Source organism: Heliangelus exortis, chromosome 1 (genome assembly GCF_036169615.1).
Source record: "Heliangelus exortis chromosome 1, bHelExo1.hap1, whole genome shotgun sequence".
NCBI classification, from domain to species: domain Eukaryota; kingdom Metazoa; phylum Chordata; class Aves; order Apodiformes; family Trochilidae; genus Heliangelus; species Heliangelus exortis.
The window spans coordinates 117,944,534-117,967,695 of NC_092422.1; the positions used below are offsets into that span (position 1 = coordinate 117,944,534).

A 23,162-nucleotide genomic window follows, 5' to 3' on the forward strand; every position below is an offset into this window, starting at 1 on the left:
CCGGACACCGGCTTCAGCGCGTCACTTCCGCCGGGAGAATCGCCTCTCCTCCCGTTACTTCCGGTCTCGCGGCACGTGCGGGCGGTCACCTCAGCGCTGTCGCCCCCGTTAGTGCCACTCCCGTTCTCCTTTCCGTTCCCCTTCCCCCACCCCCCCCCCTCCTTCCCGCCGCCCGCCATGGGCCTCACCCGGCAGTACCTGCGGTACGGTCCCGCCGCCCTCTTCGGGCTGGTGGGCAGCGCCAGGGGCAACGCGGCCTTCGTGGCGTTTCGCGGCGAGCGCGGCCGCTGCGTGGCCGTGCCGGCCTGCGAACACGTCTTCGTGTGGGATACGCGGAAAGGAGAGAAGGTGAGAGAGCGGGGCCCTCCCCGGGGCGGCGGTGGCGGGTGATGAAGGCCGGGGGGAGTGGTGCCTCCTTTCAGGTAGTTTTACTGAGCATTAAGGTCTGCCCTCAGCCTCCTTTTCTCCAGACTAAGCAGTCTCACAGGACTTGTGAGCCTTCACCAGATTTGTTGCCCTTCATCTTTTCTGATGTGAGATTTGGAAATCATTGTAAGTGCTACTGTCCACTAGAAAATGAATTCAGGGTTTGCTTTACAGCCCCTGGAGTGGTGACTGCCAGTGTGTTTTGGAGAGGTTTTTATCATTCTTAAGCAATTCTGCCCTTCACTGGAGAAAGGCCAAGTGAGATGTAATGAGTCATCAAGCAGCCTTCAGATTTTACTGTCAGAAATTTGGACTTCTGTGTTCCCAGCCTCATTCTGCATCAGTTTCCTGTTTGATTGAGAAATCATTTCTAGCTGCTCTCTGCCTTGCAAAATGGGGTTAATAATACAGCATTCAACGCAGGAAGCTAAAAAAAAAAAAAAAAAACTTCTGAAGTGGCAGAAATGCTTAGTTTGAAGTTCAGTAGAAGAGCAGAACATGTATTTTCTGCTGTGTCAGTATCTGTTCTGATATGCCATTTATCAACATTATTCATGTTGATAATCGTGTTTTGTCTCCCGAAAATTGCAGGTTCTTATCCTTAAGGGTCTGAAGCAGGAGGTCAGTTGCCTCTGTCCCTCTCCAGATGGGTTGCACTTGGCTGTGGGGTATGAGGATGGATCAATCCGTGTCTTCAGCCTCCTAAGTGGAGAAGCAACCATCACTTTCAATGGACACAAGACTGCAGTTACAGCCCTGCAGTATGACCATCTGGGTGGCCGGCTGGTATCTGGCTCCAAGGTGAGGGTTACAAATCTGGAGGATAGCCCTTTCATAGGAATGCTCCATGGAGAAGGCTGACCTGCACCAGAATGTTTGGAATTTTAACTGAGTTTGGTATTTTAACTGAGTTATGTGGCTTCTGCCCATGGCAGTGAGATGAGTTAGGGCTGCAAGACAGTGATGGAGTTGGGGAGCCCAGGACTGGGAGAGCAGCAGGAGCTGCAGGGAAGGAGTGTGGAGCTGTTAACTAAAAGTGTGGAAACTTGTGAGGTCAGGAGTAGCAAAAGGCAGGGCAGAGGTAGGCATTTTGCAGAGACAAGTGCCAGTCTCTTGGACATCTTCTGTCTGTTCCAGGATACAGATGTCATTGTGTGGGATGTCATCAATGAGAGTGGTTTGTACCGGCTGAGAGGACACAAGGATGCTGTCACTCAAGTCCTGTTCTTGAAGGAGAAGAACCTGTTGGTCACCAGGTGAGCCAGACTAAGTGTAAGGTCCATCAGGAAAGTAGCCATGGTTTTACTTGCAATTTAGTCATCCCAGGTGCTACAGCCATTTGTGTTTTCCTCTCAACTCATGATATCTCAGACCCGTGAGCATCTTAGAGTATGATTTTGCCCCATCCATGTATTTGTCAAGTCTGGTGTTTGAGTCCAAGTGTGCTAAGTGGAACTGGAATGGCTGTCCTGAGGAATAGGGTTTGGACAAGCCTAGCTTGCTGGTAAATATAGCAACTTAGAATTAATGTAACAAGAAGTAGTGGTAGTATGTTCATTATGTATATATATGGTTTTACTGTATATCTTAAGGAATTAAGCAGACTTTTGTATGTGTACTTTACATATCAGTGTGACAGAAAAATTGTTTCCTAGTAAGCTGTAATAGTAAGAATTAATTCAAAGTTGATGGGGTTTTTTTTTAGTCATTTTTTAGCTATTCAGCATGAACTGCTGGTTGACTGTATCCCTTTAATAATAAACAGTTGGGGGAAGATACTCAAATATCAGTCAGTAATCTTTATTAATGCATCATCTAATAGCTTAACAGAAAAATACATGCAATCAGCTCAGTGTAGAATTAGAAGAAGTTTCTTTTGGCTTTTTTGTTGTGTCAGATGGAAAAAAATATTTCGTTGGTTTGGTAGATTGTGCCTGTTTCTTAATGCAATTTCAAGTCTTTGCAAGGTCAGCTTTAAAAATGCTTAATTCTCTCTTAATTCTCTCAGTAGCTACATTGAGACAAGGAATTCCTTTTTTTTTTTTTTCCCCTGTTAAATTAACAGAGTCCAGGTGTTACTCTGTTTTTCTGGAGATGCAAAGTTTTGCTTCCATATGTTAGTTTCTTTTTTTGCTTAAGCAGCTAATTGCAGTCCTTTGAACAAAGAATTTTTTTTTTCATGTCAAATTTACAAGTACTTTAGGGTCCTGTGTAACAAAGGAGATGGACTAACAATAGGTATCAATAGCTATTTTTAAAAAAAAATCTTGATCATAGCAATGGAACAAGTTTTATATTTTTTTTTAGTTGAAACTTATTGAGGAAAATAGGCTCTAACAAAGTTACCAAAATAAAGGATGTATTACTTGTTGTAGAGTGTAGCTGAAGAATCTGTTCAAATTACTTTTGTTGGATGCTCTTGTAGTTCTGAGGTAGCATAATATAAGCAGAAATGTGTTTTCAAGGAGATCCAGTGGTTCAGGGGCTTTGAAGGACTGAAACTGTTAGGATTAGCAGCTCCAGGTCAGTGCTCAGAGTAAAGGCATCTGCTTTTCTCATGGCATGGTTTGTGCACAGGTTGAGAATGTGGAGGGAGTGTTTAGAGGTAGCTTTAGAACTGATCGGGAGTTTGTGCTTATTGTTCCCACCCTAAGTTAAAGAATATTGTTCTCATGCTGTGTGACATGGGGCCTTGAAGGAGAAGGAAGCAGTTGTCAGTGACGTGCTGTAAACCTTTTTGCAGTACCTTTGTACTGCTTTACTTTGTTCTTGTGCACCTTGCAAAATTCAGTGTTTGAGCAGCTGCTCTGTGGTATGTTGTGGTGTGTTGTGGCATGCTGTAGATTTTTTTTTTTTTTATTTCTGTGACTTTTCTAAGTCTTTCCTCGTGTCTTGAGTTTTTGTTCTTCGTTCCAGTGGCAAAGATACGTTGGTGAAATGGTGGGATCTGGACACCCAGCACTGCTTCAAAACTCTGGTTGGACACCGTACTGAGGTAAAGTGGGTATGTGGGGAGCTGTTGGGGTGGAGGGACTTTGGATTACATGTAATGGCTCATTTTGTGCTTTCCCTGCTATCAGGGAAACACGGGAGTTGTAAGCTGACAATGTGATGTGTTTTGCTTGTCAGTAACGTTTTAGGGAGGAGCAGGTGAGAAACTTCCAAACTTTACAAGAGCATCAACACGCAGTAGGTGACAATTCCAACACAAGATGTCCCTGGAGGAGTCCTGGCTAGATCCGGTCTTTTCTTGATTGCAATTTAAATAAATAAATTGAAGATGCTCTGCTGCTGTTATGATAATTAAAGGAGCCATAAACCAATTCCTCACATTGTGCCTCTGTACAGGTTTGGGGGATGGTTTTGATATCCGAAGAGAAGCGTCTGGTCACTGGGAGTGCTGACAGTGAGCTGCGAGTCTGGGATATCACTTACATCCAGGAGGTAAGATACTCCCTCTGTAATCTCTCATGGTCTTGCCAGATTCCTTGTCTTTGGGCTAAGATGGGTCTGCAACTAGGACGTTCTGGGAATTGGAGCCAAAGCAATGTCTTTGCTGTCTGAGGGGCCCAGAAGCTGCTCTTGGGATAGATTTTGCTGGTTTTTTTTCTGTATTTTGAGCTTTCAAGTGAAGCTGTGGGTACTCCAGAACAAGATTTCCAGAGCGTGTCAGATCTTCCTGCCCTCTGGCTTACATGTAGAAGCTCTGAGCATTTCCAGAACAAGATTTATGGAATGTGTCAGGTCTTCCTGCCTTCTGGCTTGCATCTAGAGAAGACAGTCATTTGGGTGGATGATAAGCAGGGGAGGACATGTAGTGTTTGGTGCCTACAGGCATGCTGTAGGCCACTTAATTGCATTTCACAGAACACATGTTCCTCCAGGAAAATGAAGTGTGAAACAGAAACCAGAACACCTTAGCTCTTGGTGCCTTACGGTACTCCTTAGGTTTTTTTTTTTGGTTTGTTTTTTTTTTTTTTGGTCCATGAACAGGGAAAAGACCCTGATGAACCAGAATCCAAGAAAAGCAAAGGGTTTTCACTTGGAACAGAAGAAAACACCGAAGAGGATGAGATGCTAGAGTTGGATGAGCATCCTGAGGAAGTAAGCTCAGTTTTGCATACATTCTGTGTGATGGGGTATCTAAACACATCTGCATGGTGCTGCTTGCAGAGGCAGCAGGAGTTTTAGAGTCTCTTGTGCATTGCATCTGTGTATTGGGTTTATACCCTGAGTGTCATAATTACCTTGTTAGGAAAAATGTGGTAATTCTTTGTCTTGATTTCTAACATGTTGCTGCTTTAGCTACCTGTGAAACATCCAAAATACATGGGCTGAAATATATACGTTACTCTCCACTGAAAGCTTTTTCTTTGCATTCTGTTTGGGGAGGACTAGCAAATATTTAAAATTTGACCCTATGCTAACAAAACTCTTCCATCAAACAACACTAGAATAGTTGCTTGTTGGCTGCTGCTGAATTCAGTGATGATGTTCAGCTTTGCAGGTCAGTAGCAGAAGCTGAGTGGTCTAAGTTGCACTATAACACAATCTTGTGCTGCTGGTGGAGACTTGATTGAATTTGACTATCCAGTGGAACTTTCTGGGGTTCTCCTCAGATTTTGGGATTATGATAGATTTTGTAGTTATGATAGATACCTGACCTTGTTTAATACTTTTCCAACTTTCTCTCCAGAGGATTTCTTTCCCTTTAGTAATCAATTTAGGAGTCTGTTCTTGCCTTCTCTGCCTCTTCTGACAGAGGAACTCAGCTGTGCTATCTTTGTAGCTCTGTCTCTTAAGCGACTGGTTTTCCAATAACACTAAGTTATTTGTCCATTAATATTTCCAGCTAAGATGCAACAAAATGTAAGAAAAGCCATAGCTCACACAAATGCTTTTGTCCCTAGATTATGCTTGCTAGCTGTTCTACTGGGCCCCTGCAGGTTCATTTCCCCTTTTTCTCCTCTTGATGTCCCTTGCCGGTAGGTTTCTGAGTTTATTTGAGATCACTTGACCTTTCAGACCAAAGTTCTTCTCCTCCTTTCCCTGCAGCGCCTTTTAAAGTGCAGCAAAGTTGGATCCATCATGCGGGAAGGGAGAGACCGGGTGGTTACTCTTGCCACTGACCAAACAGGCAAGATTTTGGCCTGCCATGTAAGTAGTGTGGGGGTGCTCTGCTATCAAACTGTATAGGAGACTGTTTGAGACCCTGGGTTATTTCTCTAAGGGCCAGCCAGGGGTTTGTGTGCCTATGACTTTACTTGCTCATCTCTAGGGAACAGATGCTGTTCTGGAAGTGTTCTCTGTCCTTTCCAAAGAGGAAATCCAAAAGAAATTGGAAAAGAAAATGAAGAAAGCAAAGAAAAAAAACAAGTAAGCAGTCTTGGATATATATAGATGCTGTCTGTGTCTAGAGCCATGTTAGAAAACCCCTCCAGCAGTATGGCACAGTGGTTGAACTCCAGGTTCTGTTGGGGCTGGCTGTTTTATTCTGGGGACACTGTTACTGTGCATCCTTGTTGCTTGTCTAAAGCAACACTTCTCTGCTCCCAGGGACCTTTCTTTCTGAGTCTTCCCCTTGCAAAAAAAGCTAGTGTATGCAAAGAAATAGGCATAAAATGAACTTTTCTGAGCTGTTCACTTCTGTCTGTCATTCATATTTACAATGCTTACTGCATCAAATAAAAGCCTTGATAGGATACACAGAAATGAGAGTTTCACCTGAAAAGTCAGAGTGACTCTTGATACCTCATCTACTGTTCTACTGCCTAGCAGGCACGGATACAGGTGAGAGCTTTATTATTGTTTATTTTATGCTGAGTGCCTCTGAATATCCTGGTCTGGCTCCAGGGTAGAAACTCAAGCACAGAGCACATAAATCTGGAGATGCATTTTGGCAATGGCTGAGGTCTTTAAATGAGTGGTAGCAGATGAGCAAAAGCTGATTTCCCACTCAAACACCTTTCTGTTGTCTGTTTTGTCTCCATCTTTCTAACATGACTGGTTCAAGTTGTTTGACTCCAGAGGAGGTTGCCTTTTTTAGTTGATCACTTTATTAATCTATATACCAGCATGAACTTCATTGTGTCACCCTGTTCTGAAATGTAGTTATCACTTTTGGAAAAGAGAGGGTTTTTTTCAGCAGGCTAAGTGTTTTTTTGTATGTTACTCTCTGTGTGTTAGTTTGTTTTGGCAGAGCTGGGTTATTTGACTCTCCTGCATGATCTGACATTTCTAGACAGAACTCCGAAGGCGAACCTGAAAGAATTGTGGAGCTGAGCCTGCAGGAGGAGATTCACCGGGTCACTAACATCAAAGCTTCTTCTAAAATCAAGTGAGTGGAAAGCCTGTTGTGGAGGCTGAGCTGTGGGTATGCAGCTGCTTGTGGACAGCTCTGCACAGCTCAGTACAGGGAGAGATGGAAGAACTTTTCTCCTAACATCTGCTGATCTTGGAGCTGGGGAGGGGCTCACCATGATTATCAAGCACTGCAGTGGGCTCCCCAGGGAGGTGGTGGAGTCACCATCCCCAAATGTGTTTAAAAATTGTATAGGTGCAATGCTTAGGGATGGGGTTCAGCAGTGGGGTGGCAGAGCTAGGTTAGTAGAGTTGGGTTAAAGGTTGGACAGGATGATCCTGCAGGTCTTTTTCAAGCTGAACAGTCCATTCACATCTGTTCCAGAAGTGGTGTCCTGTGTGCACACCTCTGTGGCTTAGTGTGCTCTTGGCTGTGGGATCCCTGCATCTAATATCATCTTTCTCAGTTGTTCTTGATATTTGATCCCTTCTGCATTTCAGCTTGTTGCCCCTTTGTACAGTTGTGATTTTTGTCTAATCAAACAGGTCATTTGACTTGATTCTCTCTCCAAAAGGAGAGCTGAAGATTGTACTGCTGCTCCAGAACAACGTAATTGAGACGTACAACCTGAACCTGTCAGCACAAGTCTCACAGGCTGTCCGTGCATCCAGGATAACCATTGGAGGCCACCGTAGTGATGTCAGGACATTGGCTTTTAGCTCTGACAACATTGCCATTCTCTCAGGAGCTGCAGAGTCTGTAAAGATTTGGAACAGGTACGCAGTCCAGTTGTGTCAGTCCACTCTGCTCTATGTGTGTCAGTCTGCCAGAACTCAAGGGATGCTGTGTTCAAAGGAGCAGTGATAAGAGGGTATGATGGAGATATATAAAATACTAAGTGAAGTAAAGGAAGTGAATTAGAAAGCTATTTGACTTTCTTTGTTACAGAAACTGAGCAGCTCTAGAGCTAAAACTGCATGATAAACTCATGGAGTTTGAGGCTGTAAAACAGTGCTGAGCCTAAGTTTATGGCAGGGATGCAAAGACTTACCTGTAAACACAAAGGCTGTATGTAGTAGTGTAGTATAGATTGTATTTTTTTGTGGGGTCTTTTTTACTAAGAGGTGCTGTTATCCTAAACTAGCTACTCCCTATTCTTTAGGGAACATGGCTTTCTTGGCATCTTCTCCAAAGGATCTGGTGTTAGACTGAGTAGGCAGCTGTTTTGCTCTGGAATGTTGCCCCAGTGTTTCCTGAGTGGTGCTGATTTCAAGCTCTGTTTCCTTTGAGTTCTGTCTTACACTCCCCTCCTGTCCTGAATGACAGTAATTGCTGTTGGAAAACAGGAGCTTTGCCCTTGCTTGGAACAGCAATAAATGATAATGGTGAACTACGTAACTGTGTTTTGGTGAAAAATACTCTTAGCAGTAATGCTGGATAGCATTTGGGTCATAGGATGGGGGTGGTGTATCATCTGGCCCCAGCTGACCAGTTGGTTGTGGACAGGGACTACTGTGGTGTGTGCCTCACTTACTGGGTCAGATTCTGTGTGTGATAAGAGGGTTTGGGCTCTGCCTTTCCCCACAGATCAACCCTGCAGTGCATCCGGACGATGGACTGCGAGTACGCGCTCTGCTCGCTCTTTGTCCCAGGAGACCGTCAGGTCATTGTTGGCACCAAGGTAAATAGGGTCCTTTCTGCACTTCAGGCTGCCCAGGTCTGGAAGTGTTCTGAAAATGCCACTAAGGCAGCCTTACAGAAAATGAATGCACCGTGTCTCCTCATCTGGAGCACTCCTTTTCAGCTGTAAAAACCTCTCTGCCAGTCAGGTTCCTCTCTGTTCCCAAACTCTATGTAGTTCCTGTGGCTTGAACTGGATGGCTTGGGAGAGCTGTGGGAAGTGCCTGATGGAGAACAGGAGTTTGGCCATCTGTGTACAACAGCCATCTAATGAAGCTGGCTGTTCAGAGGATGGGTGGCAGGAGTGCTTTTCTGCTAGGAGTTATCATGTGTCGTGAAGGTAGATGGGCTGATATGTCCTCTGTGATGTGTCTCCACAGACAGGGAAGCTGCAGCTGTTTGACCTGGCTTCTGGAAGTTTGATGGAGACAGTCAGTGCTCACGATGGGGCAGTGTGGTCCATTGCACTTTCACCAGACCAGGTAACTCAGCCACCCTTCTAAGCATCATCTGCTGAACATCTTTTCCTGTGGCTTCTGCCTGGAGTGCTGTGTTTGTATTACTGATTGGAGCAGGAGAGCCCCTTATCCTGGGAGGTGGAGGATGCAGTTAGTAGCATCTAAGAGCTTTAACTGTGGATACATGCAGAGCTTGATGAATAATCTTGGAAGCTGTGTGGCACACGGCAGTGAGTCTTTGGGCTGGATGGGGCCATCCTCATCACCTTATCTGGCTTCTGCATCGTTGAAAACACTTGGACTTCCCTTGTGTTTATTTGTGTGTAAATATCTTGTGGATGTGTTCCATCTGTTATGAGAGCTTCTGTCCCTCATAACGTGCTGCTGTGGCTGATTACCCTCCTTGTTAAATTTGCTCCTTGTCTGCTTGCTTAAAGATCTTGTGATCATAGTGATGTTTTTGTTGTGTGTAGCACTCTTCTTGAGTGACCACATCACCCTCCCTAACTATCTGCTGGTCATTACACTGAACAATTGTCCCTGCAGGATCTATTTTTCAGACTCTTAATTGTTCATGTGGTACTTTTAAAGTTACTGTGAGTCTTTTTTTTCTGACTGGTGGTCCCAGGATCTGGATTTACTGTGTGATAGGAATTATACAGCAGTGATTTTTCAATCCATCAGAGCACTTAAGTAGCTCTTCTGGCAATAGCTCTGCAGATTATTCAGACAATAATCAACTGTGTTCCTCAAAGCCCATTTTGGGACACTGCTTTGCAGAAGGCATATATGTGGATCTTAGATTCTTGCTTCCTAACTTATAAATTAATGTTTTGGTTCTGTGTAGGCACGCTTTTTTTGCAGATAGATTGAATAGATCTGAAATTGTATAGATACATTTACCTGGTTATTTTCCTAGTAATCCATAAAATCTAAGTGGCATAGTGTCGAGTTACCAAGTATTTCTAATTTTACATCAAGCTTTGGACCCTCTTAGCTGGCCTTTAATCCAGGGAGAATGTACACTATTGAACTGTATTATCCTAGTTTTTTAATGCAAATATTTTAATGCATACCACCAACTGTTCTAAACTACAGCTTTAATCTTAAGGAAGAGGATCCATGCCCATCAAATTAATTTTCCATAGGCTTTTTTCCCTGTATGTGGTTTACTTTTAGTTTCATGGAAACTGTAATTAATGTTACTTCTTGTTGACCATGCTGTCAGTTACCTTCTCTGCCTGTTTACTGTGTCTGAATTACGGTGTTAAATTTGCTTCTTCCTCAACCTGCCTCAGTGTTTCTGAAGTTTCTGAGAATGGATATTGACAACTTAGGGATTGCCTATTTCTGCTCTATAAAAGTCTTGGATTTGGGGGGATATAACTCATTTATTTACAAATGTCCGAAGTGGGTAGCTGCTTTTGGAAAGCCATGTAAGCATTTGGAGCATTTTTTCATCACTGTCTTGTAATGGGATTGTGGTATGTTGCATTCCCCTGAGCACAACAGATGAGAAATATTTACTGAACCCATGTTTACTGAGCATTGCTATTTAATAGTTCTCATACTTCCCTCTAGAAATAGGTCAGTACTGCTGAGAAGATTATATTTTGTTGATGTTCCCATTTTACACTTCCACAGTCACACAGCCTAACCACCCTGGCTGTTGAAATCTATTTGTGCCTTTTACTCCTTGTGTCAGTTTTCCTCTATTACCACAGCTCAGTTTCATACTGGTTTCTGTCAATTTCCACTTTCTGTTTGTTGTGCATATATTTCTTATTTTTCTTATGTGGTCATGTTGCGCTAGAAACTGGAGTGGTGTTTACTTCCTGAGATTCATTCACCCTACAGATTAAAACATGGGACAAATGTTGCCTCTGTTCTTAATGTAAAAGAGTTATATATTTCTTATTTTTCCTATGTGGTCATGTTGCACTAGAAACTGGAGTGGTTTTTACTTCCTGAGATTCATCCTGAGATTTTACTTCCTGAGATTAAAACATATGGGACAAATGTTGCCTCTGTTCTTAATGTAAAAGAGTTATGTTTAACTGTCCTTCCTTTAGAAGTGTGCTTGTGTGGTGGTGGTGAGGTTTGTGTGATCCAGTAACAGTGAGAGCATCAGCTTGCCCACAGAACACAAGCACATCATTGCCTACAGCTGAGATGACTGCTTTTGGTCCTGAAGTTTCAGCTCATGTCTTGATTTACATTTGAAATCTTTGTCTTAGACTTCTCTGGCAGAGCTTTTGCAATTGTTGTTGTGCAGCCAAAGGGTAATGAATGCATGCTTCAAACAGATCAAGTGCTCCTGGTAGTGTCCACATAATCACGAATACTGTAGGAATGTGGGACACTTCAAATACCAACCCATGTTCTGACAATTCCTTGTGTGGAATTTCTCTGGGTTATAGAAAAACTGGTTTCACAGTAATTTTTTTGTTTTCCCCCGCAGCGTGGCTTTGTGACAGGAGGTGCTGATAAATGTGTCAAGTTCTGGGAGTTTGAGCTTGTGAAGGATGAGAGCAGCGTTCAGAAAAGGTAAGAAAACTTTCTAGACTCCATTCAGCTGTAGTGTCCATTGTTGTTAATGGATGCTTTGGCCTTTGCTGTGCACTCTAAGGAGTAATCATGACATGGATGTGGGACACATGTAGAAGAGTGTCAGGTCAGCCCTCCTCTTTAAAGGTCTGAGCTTAGCTGGGGAGGGGAACTTGCCACATTCTCATCCCTTGTGTGTGTGTCACTTTTGCTTCTAATCACAGGGTGGGCCCCCAGATCATTAAGCAGTAAATTTAGCAATGAATTTCATCAACCTGAAATGTCTTGCTTATTTACAGTCCTGTCTTGTTCAAGTCATAATGAGGAATGAGATCCTGTATGTTAGAATTAACTTGCTTTTCCAGGGTACCATGTAGGAGTTGTATTCATACCTCTTCCCAGTTTGTTTATTTGGGATAACAATCTGGTTTTTTTCCCTCATTTTGCTGTCAGGCTCTCCATGAAGCATGTGCGTGTTTTGCAGCTGGATGAAGATGTTCTCTGTGTGAGGTACAGCCCCAACCAGAAGCTGCTGGCCGTCTCCTTACTGGACTGCACTGTCAAGATTTTCTATACTGACACTCTGAAGGTGCATGACTGAATGGGCTGCGAGGCTGTGCAGAGGGTGGTGTCACTGCAGCCTGAAAGATCAGGAGTGTGCAGGAGGTGTCTGTTTATTGTGGGACACCAGTAAGAATCAAGGAGATATCATGCATCCCACTTCAGGTGCCTGTTGGTGAACAAACCTAACAGAACCATGGCTGGGCCACACTGGGGAGAAGATTCACTTTCCATCTGGAAAGTGCTGTGAACCTGCAGGTGGCAAGGTTCACTCTAAACCCTGCAGATATGGTGGTACTCCAGAGTTGTGGGGCACTAAGGCCACACGTGGCATCGAATAAATAATAGCAGAGGCAAAGCCTGGGGGAGTAGAATCTTCATAGTGAGCAGTGTGTGATGGTTTTGTGAGTGTGGATTAGCATGTGAATGTTAGGGGATGACAAAAAACAGACAAAAATGACAAAAAAACAGCAATGACAGGGAAAGAGAAAGAAACTCCACTGGTGGTGGTGATTAGCACCAGATTTAGCTTGCTTGGGCACTTCCACCCCCCTCTCAGCTCTGCCATCGTGGTTCTGCTGCTGGCAGTTTTCAGGGCAAGAATCAAAGTGAGGAAGTGCTAGAGAGACAGAAGTCCTCAGAAAGAGCAGAACTAGCCTGGAGCTTGAGATTTTTGCACGTCTCTACTCAGCATATCTTAACTGAGACATTTTTCCTCTGCTTCAGTTCTTCCTTTCCCTGTATGGACACAAGCTGCCAGTGCTGTGTATGGACATCTGCTCTGTAAGTACCCCTGGGGCTGTGTGTTAGGTGGTGTCTCATGGTGATACGCATGACAGCAAGAACCTCTGCCAACAGCAAGACCTCTAGGATAATGCCTTTTTGTTACTTGATTGCTTCTGACTTAGCAATTTCTTGATGTAATACAGCAAGCCCCTCCTTATCCTGGAGGTCTTTGTTTGCTGGGAGGGGTCATAGGGTAGCAGTCATCACAGTACTGACCAGGGCATTTTGTGAGCAAGTGGAAATCAAAATGCTGAGGTGGTTCCTTTCACCTCTCTTAAGCGATACAGCCTGCTTACTGCTAAAGCTGCTCTGTGAGAGGAGGGTTTCTTTGTTAGTTGGAGCAGAAAGCAGGTGCTGAGGTGGAGCAGCCTCTTGATATCTGTGCATTCTTGGGCTGTACCTTGCTCTGGAGTGTCTCTGGTTGGAAGCCAAAATAGTCAAGGTGTATCTAAGGTCTTAAATGCCTACAGAGGTTCAGAAAAGAGTCAGGGTGCTGTCAGTGGGCTGTGTCAGTACCAAAGGTGTGAGCCACCCTGGTGAAAGGAGGTGGAGGGATCAGGAGGGCAGGAGCCAGGTACTTGTCTACTCAGCACTGCTTATTCACTGGCTCAGCAGCAGTTCCTCCTGGGACAGCTGCCCATACCCTCCTCTCTTCATCACTCTGTAGGATGGCACTCTAATTGCAACTGGCTCTGCTGACAGGAATGTGAAGATTTGGGGCTTGGATTTTGGGGACTGTCACCGCTCTCTCTTTGCTCATGATGACAGGTCAGTCAAATCCTACAGCATCTCTGGGTTGTGGGCTGTTTTATCTCCCTAGAGGTTGTGATCCAGCAATAACCCTGTTGTCCAGCATAGAGTGGGGGGATGTCTAGAGTCTTCTCCAGATGGGTGAATTTGAGCCTTTTCCCTTTCCAGTGTGATGTATCTGCAGTTTGTGGCGAAATCCCATCTCTTCTTCACAGCTGGGAAGGACAGCAAAATTAAACAGTGGGATGCAGATAAGTTTGAGCACATCCAGACGCTGGAGGTAGGAAGTTTTGGAGACTCTTAAAAAGAAGCATTATTCCTACATGAGCAGTGTTTCCCTCGGGGGCTGGTGGGGTTCATGACTTACCTCTTCTGTCTACTATGCAGGGACATCACCAGGAGGTATGGTGTTTGGCACTCAGTCCCAATGGAGACTACGTGGTGTCAGCATCTCATGACAAGTCTCTGCGCCTCTGGGAAAGGACAAGGGAGCCACTTGTTTTGGAAGAGGAAAGGGAGATGGTGAGAGTCACATCCTTCCTCCAAACAACTTCCAGACCTGTTTTCTCTCCAGCAGGCAGATTCCTCATTTTTCATTGTAGACAAGTCTGGCTCCACACTTGGTAGACTTTCTCCTGACTATAACTGCAGACTGGTGTTAAGGTGCCCAGGGCTGACTGACAGCTTTTCCATGATGTGATGGTAGCTGTCAGTTGTTTGGAGACAGCGCTACAGATGTAGCAGGTGCTTGCCTGTCTGTACTGTATTGCAGGTGACTGGCTAAGTTGTTTCTCTCTTGCTTTCTCCAATTTCTTCTATAGCTGTGGTTTTCTACAGGTCTGTTGACTCCTGTCATTGGTCTTCTCCTGTTCTTCTGTGCTCCTTTCAACTCTGGCGTGCTTTGGAGCCAGTTCAGCAGATGACTCCTGTTAAATGCAGTTTGTCTTGGCTTCCCTGTTTCCAACCATGAGAGCTCTGTTCTATCTTGGTAGGAGACCCCAGAGCTCAGAGGTGCTGGAATTAGCCCCCTCTACTCCATTTGGGCATCTATTGTGAGGAATCACAGACTCAAGGACTTCAATAGGAAGGAAACTGGGGGAGTCTCTAGTCTAACCCAGAATCACACAGAATCATCCAGGTTGCAAAGGACCTCTGAGATCATCAAGTCCAACCCTTGATCCACTGCCACCATGGTTACCAGACCATGGCACTGAGTGCCACATCAGTCTCTTCTTAAAAACCTCCAGGAATGGAGAATCCACCACCTCCCTGGGCAGCCTAGTTGCTTGCTGCAGGATAACCTTAAAGCTGTATCAGACTGCTTAGAGACTTTTCTTTGATACATGAACATCTCCAAGGAAGGGGAGTATCCAGCCTGTCTGAGCACCTGTTCCAGTGCTGAACCACCCTTGGGTTTGGCAGATGCATTTGTTTCATGTATCCAATTGGAAATTTCTTTGGACCAATTTGGGACTCTGGTCTTTTTAGTCTATCCCTCAAAGGAATCTGGCTCTGTCTCTCCTTAAATCAGTTCTCAAACCACAGTGGGAGAAGAGTCCCACCCTGTCTGTAGACAGCCGAGGTGACCTATCAGCAGCATCTTGATGTCCAGTAGTTGTTGTGCTAGGAATGATGGTGCCAAAAGGAGACACAGATACTGCTCTTTTTCCAGACACCAGAAAACTGTTTTGGGTGTAGTAACAAGGTAGTAACAAGTGTGGGCATGAATACACCAGTAGTGAATTACACACTGATGGGACCCTGTTCATCTTGAGAGGTGCCATGCAGGAGCCTTTTTCCTCCTACAGGCTTGGACTACTCTGGAATTTCAGCAGGCTTGTTTCTTCTGTACTGTGTGCCAGGTGGAACCTCTGGTGCTGTTGTCATTATCTTAGCTTGGTGGGCTGTCTGCAGGCTGCTCTTGCATCCAGAGCAGAGATCTTGGTTTCTTTCTGTCTGGAAGATTGCAGAGTTCTCCATGGGGTTGGGACCAGGGTCAGGTGGGCATTTTACTCTGGCATCATTGATCTCTGCTGATTTGTCCTGGTTCTGCAATGGGTTGCATGAAGCTGCAGAGTCTGGGTGAGACTTGTAACCCTGCTTGCTTCCTGCTGACCTGTGTTAATGTGTTGTGTTCTCATCCACTGTAGCAACGAGAAGCTGAGTACGAAGAGAGTGTGGCAAAGGAGGAGCAGCCTGTGGTGAGTTGCAGCATTTGTCTGTGTCCATCTGACTGTACAGAGCCTGGAATAATTATTTCTGTAAGAGACATGGGAGAGGTGTCAGAGAGAGCTCGCAATTTTCTTGCTTTGAGAACAGTGTGCTGCTGAAGCTGTGGTTCCCCCACGATGCAGCTGGCTGTGGTTCTTCATACAGAGAACTTGAGGAGAGAATGTGTAGCTGCCCAAACTGCTGCACAGTAGCTGTGGATTCTGGAACTTTACTGTGCTGTTCCCCTTCCACACCAGCTCTATACTGAGGCTGGGCTGCCTTCTGACAGCAGCTTCCAGATCCATGTGGTGCAGGAGGGGTGGGAAAGCTTGATCCCTCTTGCTCAGATGCTTGGGTTGTGTCGCTGAGAGTTTTGACACTGATGGGGTCACTCAGTCTCTGTTGGCAGAACAAGAGCTGTGGTTTTTTGCTTCCCAGAGCTGTGTTCACACGGTTCCTCTGTTCCTGAGGAAGAGCTGTGCACTTGGGAAATCCTGTCTTCCCCCAGATAAATGAGCAGTTTTCCTTAGTATGGATTGGGGTAAAGATGCAGGAGGTGCCTACGTGTGTCAGCTGCAGGAGCAGAGAGTTGCAAAACTCTGTATTTTGTAGGTGGCTGGAGAAACACAAGGAGAGACAGGGCTGGCAGGAAAGAAGACAATTGAAACCATCAAAGCGGTAAGATTGTGTTGGTCCTTTCAGCACTGCTTTCTGCCTTATCAGTCTCTCAAAGGAAGGGGGGCTGTCGTGGGGTTGGAGCATCAGTTTGAAGGGGAGTAGTCTGTGCTGTCACATAAGGACAAAACTGCCTCTCCTGCAAGAGCAGCCTGTCCTACTCCATGGCTAACAGGGAGGGGTCTGACTCTGAAGACACACCCACCAGGAACTGCCTCCTCCTGAGAACTCCAGTGAATGAGGTGTAAGATTCCTTCCTTCCTAGGTATTCAGGCTGCAGATTTCTCTGTCATGTATGGGACAGATGGGGTTGCTCTTGCCTTTTGGGATCTCCAGCCCAAACAAGCACAGGACAGCTGGGAAGTTCTCTAGATATTAGGTTCTCCTCTTGAAGTGCTGCCCAGTCCTGCTAGGCATCTGTTGAAGGTGGAATTAAGTTGCAGTGCCTGAGGTGGGAGGTGTACTTAGAAGGTGTGGTGTGTGTTATTTCATGGCCACAGATTTTCATCTTGTAAATACAGTGGAAATCCTTAATCTGAATACTCAAAATGGCCTGACCCTGCCTCATGCCTCCAAGGGGTACTGCTTCTTGGGGGTACAGTTCAACGTCAAGGCAATGATTGAAGCTGCAGCAGAGAGCACCTGGGGCAGTGGGGGGAGTGTGAATTGTGTCTGACATCTTCAGGACATGATTGATGTGCTCAGAGTAGTGGTGAAGATGTCCTGTGATGCTCTGTGTTGCCCCCTCTGCCTCCCCCCCTCTTTTTGTGCACTGGGACTTGAGCTTTGCTTTGGCTTGTCTGGTGTCACTGATGTTCTTGTGCTGCGCAGGCCGAGCGGATCATGGAAGCTATTGAGCTGTACAGAGAAGAGATGGCAAAACTGACAGAGCACAAGGCTATATGCAAAGCTGCAGGAAAAGAGGTAAAAGACTGAGGAATGTACCAGTCCCAAGGCCTGTGGGTGTATTCTTCCAGCTTTGTCATCTGGGTGGAAAGGCTCAGCGTACAGATAAAATCAGGTCAGCTGGGCATAGCAAAGATGTGCTGAAATCTTTTGGAGATCAACATGGCACTGTGTCCTGGGGCACAGTTAGTGGTGTATTCTTTCCAACAATATTTATGTTTAAAGCCATAGTAGGATGAAAGGTTTGTCTCTGGGAGAGCGTGCTGCTGCAAATTCATCCTAAAGCCTGTTCTTTGCCTTCACTTCCACACTTCTTGCAAAATAAGGGGCTGTTATAAAAGTGGGAAAAGTGACAAGAAGTGGAAGAAAATTGATACATCATGCATATTTGATAATGAGATTGTCTCCTGGCTGCAAACGAGGCTTTCAGTGATGTTCTGGGGAGGCTGGGGGTGTGGGAAGTGCAGGAAGACACTTGATAAAACCTGTCTTCTAGTGTGACTTAGTTTTCTCTGGGAATACACATTTTTACAAACACGCCTGCCTCATTCTAGATCATTCTGTGTCTCCAGGTTCCCTTTCCTGTCAATCCCATCCTCCGTGCCTATGGAAATATCACAGTAAGTAGAATGCTAAGGCCACAGGTGGTTGGCCATTCTAACCTGGTTGATTTGATGGCTGAACTGGGTTGGGGGTTGCTGCTGGGAAGGAGGACTACTTACTACAACTTGAAATGAAAATTGAGCACTTTTGCTGGTGCAAAGGGAACACAGTTTGAGGTTTTTGTGGTGGTACTTCTCAACTACCTTATAATGAGCTTGTGGTTTACAGTCTTCTCCAAAATATGGGAAAGCTAGTTCCCTGTGCCTAAGAGCACACCCTCCTCCTGCCAGGAGGGTGCAGTTGCCATGCTATGGTATAGTTTGGAGGAGCTGTGCTATCTTATACAAAATAGCTGAGAACCTACTGGAATGTGTCATTGAGAACCACATGATATCTGTGAACCCTTAGCCAGAACCATTCCCTCCCTCTGTGAATACAGGCATCTTTAATTGCAAGTTGAATAGATGGAGCTGGGGTGAATAAAATCTTAGGGCTTAGTAGTTAGCAATTTCTTTGGAGGTGGGTGGTGTTTGAGTCTCACTGTACAAAGAAGGGAATTTGAACCCATTTTCAAAGCCCTGGAAGAAGGTGCTAGTCCAAGTGCTAGGCTGCTGAGTAAAAATATTGATGCAAGTTATGACATTCCCTGTTATGTGACCATGGTGAGAACTCGGTGTGTCAAACCTTGAAGAAAGACCCTTAATGGACTGACAGTCACTTATCCTCTTTCTTGGGAGACTCTGCTTGTGGAACACTTGTCCCAACATACCTACTGTATTTTCTTGGCTCACGAAGCAGGATCTGGAAGTGCATGAAGGCTGCCTGACCCTAAATGACTGCCTGTGCAGCTGTAACCCCAGAGGAGCAGCTCTGAGGAGCTGTGTTGTAGCTGCCCAGATTTATTTCATCAGTTACTGATTCTGTACTGATTCTGATCCTAAAGAATTGACACTGAGAAAATTCTGTATATAGTATTTTAATGTCCAGGTGTTGCATGCTAGAGCTGGTGACAGTACCCATTAGTGCCATACTAGTGAACAACAGTTTTTTGATAAACTCTTGGAATTTTATGACTATACAAAATAGTTATAAATGAATTTGACAAAAAATATGTACACTACTCTGGTTGGTTTTGAGTTTTCCTGGTTTATTCCCATATATACTCCTACACTCTTTTTTTATTTACCCTTCTAACCACCTGTAATCACCTTAAAAGAGCTCTTCTCTCCCTTCTTCCATGATTATAGGTGTATTTAATTATAAGATGAATGGACTGAACAGAAGTGAATGAAAACCTATGACTTACTACTCAGGCACTTTTCTTTGCCAGTTCCCAGCTCTGCTCTGTTCTGCATCTGCCAAAACTTTCAGCAGATAAACAGGAGGAGCAGAAATTAAGTATTTAGGAGATGAGTTTGCGTGAGGTTTTTTTATTTGTAAGTTGCCTGTCTCACCAAGCTTTTTATTCAGTTTTTACAAGATTCATTGATCACAATAGGAGATGATTTAGCTGGTTGGGTATAAAATAGACTTTTTACATTATTCTTCACCATTTTAGAGTATCCTGAGAAGGCTGTGTTCGTGTTTTGTGGAGGGAGAACCTCTCATACCGGAAGCTGATTGCAGCTGAAGGGGTTTCCTCTTTGTTACATTCAGCTTGCTCTGTCTGTCTCACAAGACATGACTGCATTTTTTAAACTGGGTGGCATGGACCTTGAGGCACATGTTTGTCCTGGTATGTTTCTCAATATGCAGAGCTGGTATCTTTCCTCTGTTACAGCCTTCTGCCTACGTGCTAGAAGTTTTCAAGAAGGTCAAGTCAAGGTGAGTCCCAAGAGCCTTATTGCTATACAGGTTTTTGGCTAAGTATTGGATTTTTGGGCCCAGGACTGACTGGGGTCCTGGAATGGTCTCTTGTGCTGGGTATGGGCAGTGCTGGGGAACTGGGAAATTACTGTTCCTGGAAGTGTCTTTTGGAGCATGCATGGAATTAGGCATTAGGCATGCATGCATTAGGCATATTGTTTCTTCCATGGGGGGTGTTAAATGAAGCCTGTGTATATTTTGCACATGTGTGTGAAGAGCAGCTTGGGGGTGCTGAGGAGGGAAGTTTGTGTGCCTGAAATATGTCTGCTGGTGGCCTGGGCTATAGTCTGTGCAGATGCACTCTGCTTTGTGGGCAGTCACAGACCAGCAGTGAGGAATGTTTAGTACAGTTTTTGTACCAGAACCTACGGATACAAAAGTGTTTCCTGCTGATCTGTGGCAGTGCAGTGACTGAGACTCTGCCCCTTTGCTTTCTCCTCAGTGAGCTGGAAGAGTCTCTCCTGGTGCTGCCCTTCTCCTATGTCCCTGACCTGCTCAGACTCTTCAATGAATATATTCACCTGGGTTCAGACATTGAACTCCTGTGCCGAGCTCTCCTCTTCCTACTCAAGTGAGTTTTTTATCTGTTAAGCTTGGCTTAGCTGCTGTTGCTGTCCAGAATCTGGACCCAAGGAAGTTCCAACAGGGCTCAGGTCAGTAGCGGGCCTGCCAGTTGGTCTGGTCCCCCTTGTGCTGGTGCATGTCATGAACTCACTTTGTGCCAGATACATGAACACAGATGTGCTGTTTGCTCCTGTGCTGTGAGTCAGTGCTTTGGGACAGCAAAGATAACATTGTTTGAATGCCTGTAGTGTAAGAGTGTGGGCTTTTTCAATTGTCTCTGGGTCTGAAGCTCTTGGGAATAAAGGCGTGGTCTTTGCAGGAGGTGAGGAATCACTGCAGACTGCATAAGATGGTGGGTGGGAGTGGATTGCTTGGGTGCAGTGTCAGCATGCCCAGATGGGTTGTCTGGTCCTGGTCCCCAGAATCTTATTGGTATGACAGAGTCTTCATTCAGGCTGAAATGGCACTGTTGACTGGCACAGTGTCACTGTAGAGCCCATGTCCTCCAAGAGTGCCTCAGAGAGACCTTGCCTGTGAACTACTGTTGTGTTAAAGAGAAGCTTCAGATAAAAGCTTTCCAGATAAATCTACCCATGTCTGTTATATAAGGCTGGTTTGGGGAGGCCTAATTTTAGAAAAATTCTATGCCCAGAACATACAGAGACTTGGGAGAGGGGATTTCTGATGTTTCTAGGAACAATGCTGCAATACATCACTGTCTGCTTTGTTTCCAGGATACACTTTGGGCAGATCACAAGCAACCACATGCTGGTGACAGTGATAGAAAATCTGAAGAAAACCACAATCTCCAGAGTCAGTGAGACACGGGTAAGTGTTGCAGCCTTCCTGTTCTGGAATAACAGGATGGGCCAACATCTGAGAGTGTGTGTTGTCTGTGGGTATCCAGTGAGAAAGTTGGATGGAGGTTTCAGCCCATTACACCTAAAGGCAGCCTTCTCAGTATGTTCTTCCTGACATGAGACTACCCAGTGAGGAGCCTGTGCTCATGCTCCCTCTCTCATTTACCTTTGGTTTTCTTTCATGTCTGTATTTGGGGTTTGGCTTGCTGGTTTCTAAACATGTAGGAGGTAAATAAACTCATTTCTCATGGGCTTTTCTGTGGGCTACCAGTCTTGCCAATAATGCAAACTGTGTGTCTTCCCAGAGGCAGCTTCAGTTGCCTGCCAGCAACTTGTCTTTCAGAAAATACCAGTGGATGACAGCTGCTCTGTTAAGAGACAACTGTGGGGAACAGAGTGCAGGACCTACTGTTCACCTGCTTAGCTGAAGTTTACTTTAAATAATGTTGCTTTATTTCATGTCTTGCTTTCATCATTTCTTACTAGAGGGTAACCAGTGCAGGACCCTCTGCCCCCTAACAAGGTTGAGATGTGCCTCAAAAAGTGTTTCTGATCTTTCTCCACAGGATGTGCTCGGATTCAATATGGCAGGGCTCCAGTACCTGAAGAGGGAGATTGAGGCCAAGGATGAGGTGACATTTTTTGCTGATGCTACTGACCGTTTTGAGGAAAAAAAGAGGAAGAGGAAGAAGAAAGAGAAGATGGTTCTTGGAATGGCCTAACATTTGCTGCCCAAGACCCGGAGCACCTGGATGTGGTCATGTAACCTCAGTACTGGCCATGGAAGCGTTCTCATGGCTGGACACCTGTGATGATATCCAGTGACTGGGGTAAAGTCTGGGTTACACCCCACATGGTGTAACCTGGCATATAACCTGGCATATAACCAACTCAGAGTGGTTGTCTCTGAGATGAACTCTGTCATCTGCTGCACATGTTTGCATTTGAACTATTTCTGAGGTGGCTGTTGAAGGTCCATGCTTTTCCTCCAGCAGAATGCCCATTAGAAACGGACTTGATTTCTCCTGCAGGAAAGGTCAGCTCATTCTGGCAGTGCTTTAACTGAGTGGAGTGAATCCAGCACATGGACTGCTCATGGGACCATGGACTGCTTCCCCAGGGAAGGCAGCTGGCAAAATTTTATCCTGTTTTGACACCTGCTGGTGGTTTGTGGCAGTGCTTAGAGCCTCTGGGCAAAGCTCTGTGACTTCTGCCAAGGTGTGAAAACTTCATCTACAGCAACTTGCTTTTTAGTGGGACTGGGAAAAAGTTATTAAAGGCATATTTATATATGCTTTATGAGACAACTTTGTTCATGGACTTTATTCCTGATATTTTTCTAGTAAAGCCTCAACTGCCTTGCCCTGTGTGTCAGTTCTCAAAGGATTTTTTTCCCCAGAGAATAAAATCTGTGGGAGCAAATGAAAGGTCTACTGTTCAGGATTGTGCTGTTCTGTGGAGTTAACTGACTGAGTGTGAGAAGCATGGGTTGTTTATAGTGTCCTTGCTCCAGTTTTCAGAAATGGCTCAGAATTGTTGCAATGTTGTACTTGTCCTGTATCAGGTAAAATGATTTATTTTCACAGCAGGGGCAGTGGGGCAGGATAAAGTGAGCTGTTGGTAAGTGATTAGCTCACAGGACACGTGGACTCTTACCAGGAGTCACAGGTTTGGTGGAACTGGCAGGGGCTGCTTCTGGGTACTCGGTCAACTGCTAGATTTGGGAGGTGAGACAGTGTTTTCTCATCTGTAGGTAGGCCTGAAACAATGCCCAGTGCTGGGGATCCATTTGGGGACCTTCCTGAGCCTACAGTCAGCTGTGGTTCATAGGCCAAATCTGACTCAGAGCTGATGGACAAATAGTCATGTCTGGGGGGGGCAGTGGAAAACACCAGTGCAGTACTCAGATGGCTGCTGAGGGAGCTCAGCATACACTTTAAAGGGAAGAGGTCTGTCCTGTGCCAACAA

At 45.1% G+C, this 23,162-nt stretch overlaps 1 protein-coding gene across 2 annotated transcripts; it reads left to right on the forward strand.

Moving 5' to 3' along the window:
- The first annotated feature begins 16 nt into the window (after positions 1-16).
- On the forward strand, positions 17-22,621 carry WDR3 (WD repeat domain 3). 2 transcript variants are annotated; one of them, XM_071761158.1, is made up of 26 exons: positions 18-348; positions 1,018-1,227; positions 1,564-1,682; positions 3,343-3,421; positions 3,775-3,870; positions 4,420-4,530; positions 5,482-5,583; positions 5,705-5,802; positions 6,668-6,763; positions 7,273-7,503; positions 8,315-8,408; positions 8,788-8,889; positions 11,327-11,412; positions 11,866-12,001; positions 12,700-12,756; positions 13,427-13,527; positions 13,678-13,789; positions 13,897-14,031; positions 15,660-15,710; positions 16,333-16,398; positions 17,227-17,319; positions 17,874-17,921; positions 19,685-19,728; positions 20,213-20,341; positions 21,069-21,162; positions 21,761-22,621. In XM_071761158.1, exons 1-26 carry the CDS (start codon positions 178-180, stop codon positions 21,914-21,916), a joined length of 2,817 nt encoding a protein of 938 aa, XP_071617259.1. In that variant the 5' UTR covers positions 18-177; the 3' UTR covers positions 21,917-22,621. The 2 variants fall into 2 exon arrangements, 1 of the variants encoding a protein (XP_071617259.1); XR_011729302.1 differs by lacking the exon at positions 21,761-22,621 and having other exon boundaries at positions 17-348; positions 20,213-20,423.
- Positions 22,622-23,162: the final 541 nt, after the last annotated feature.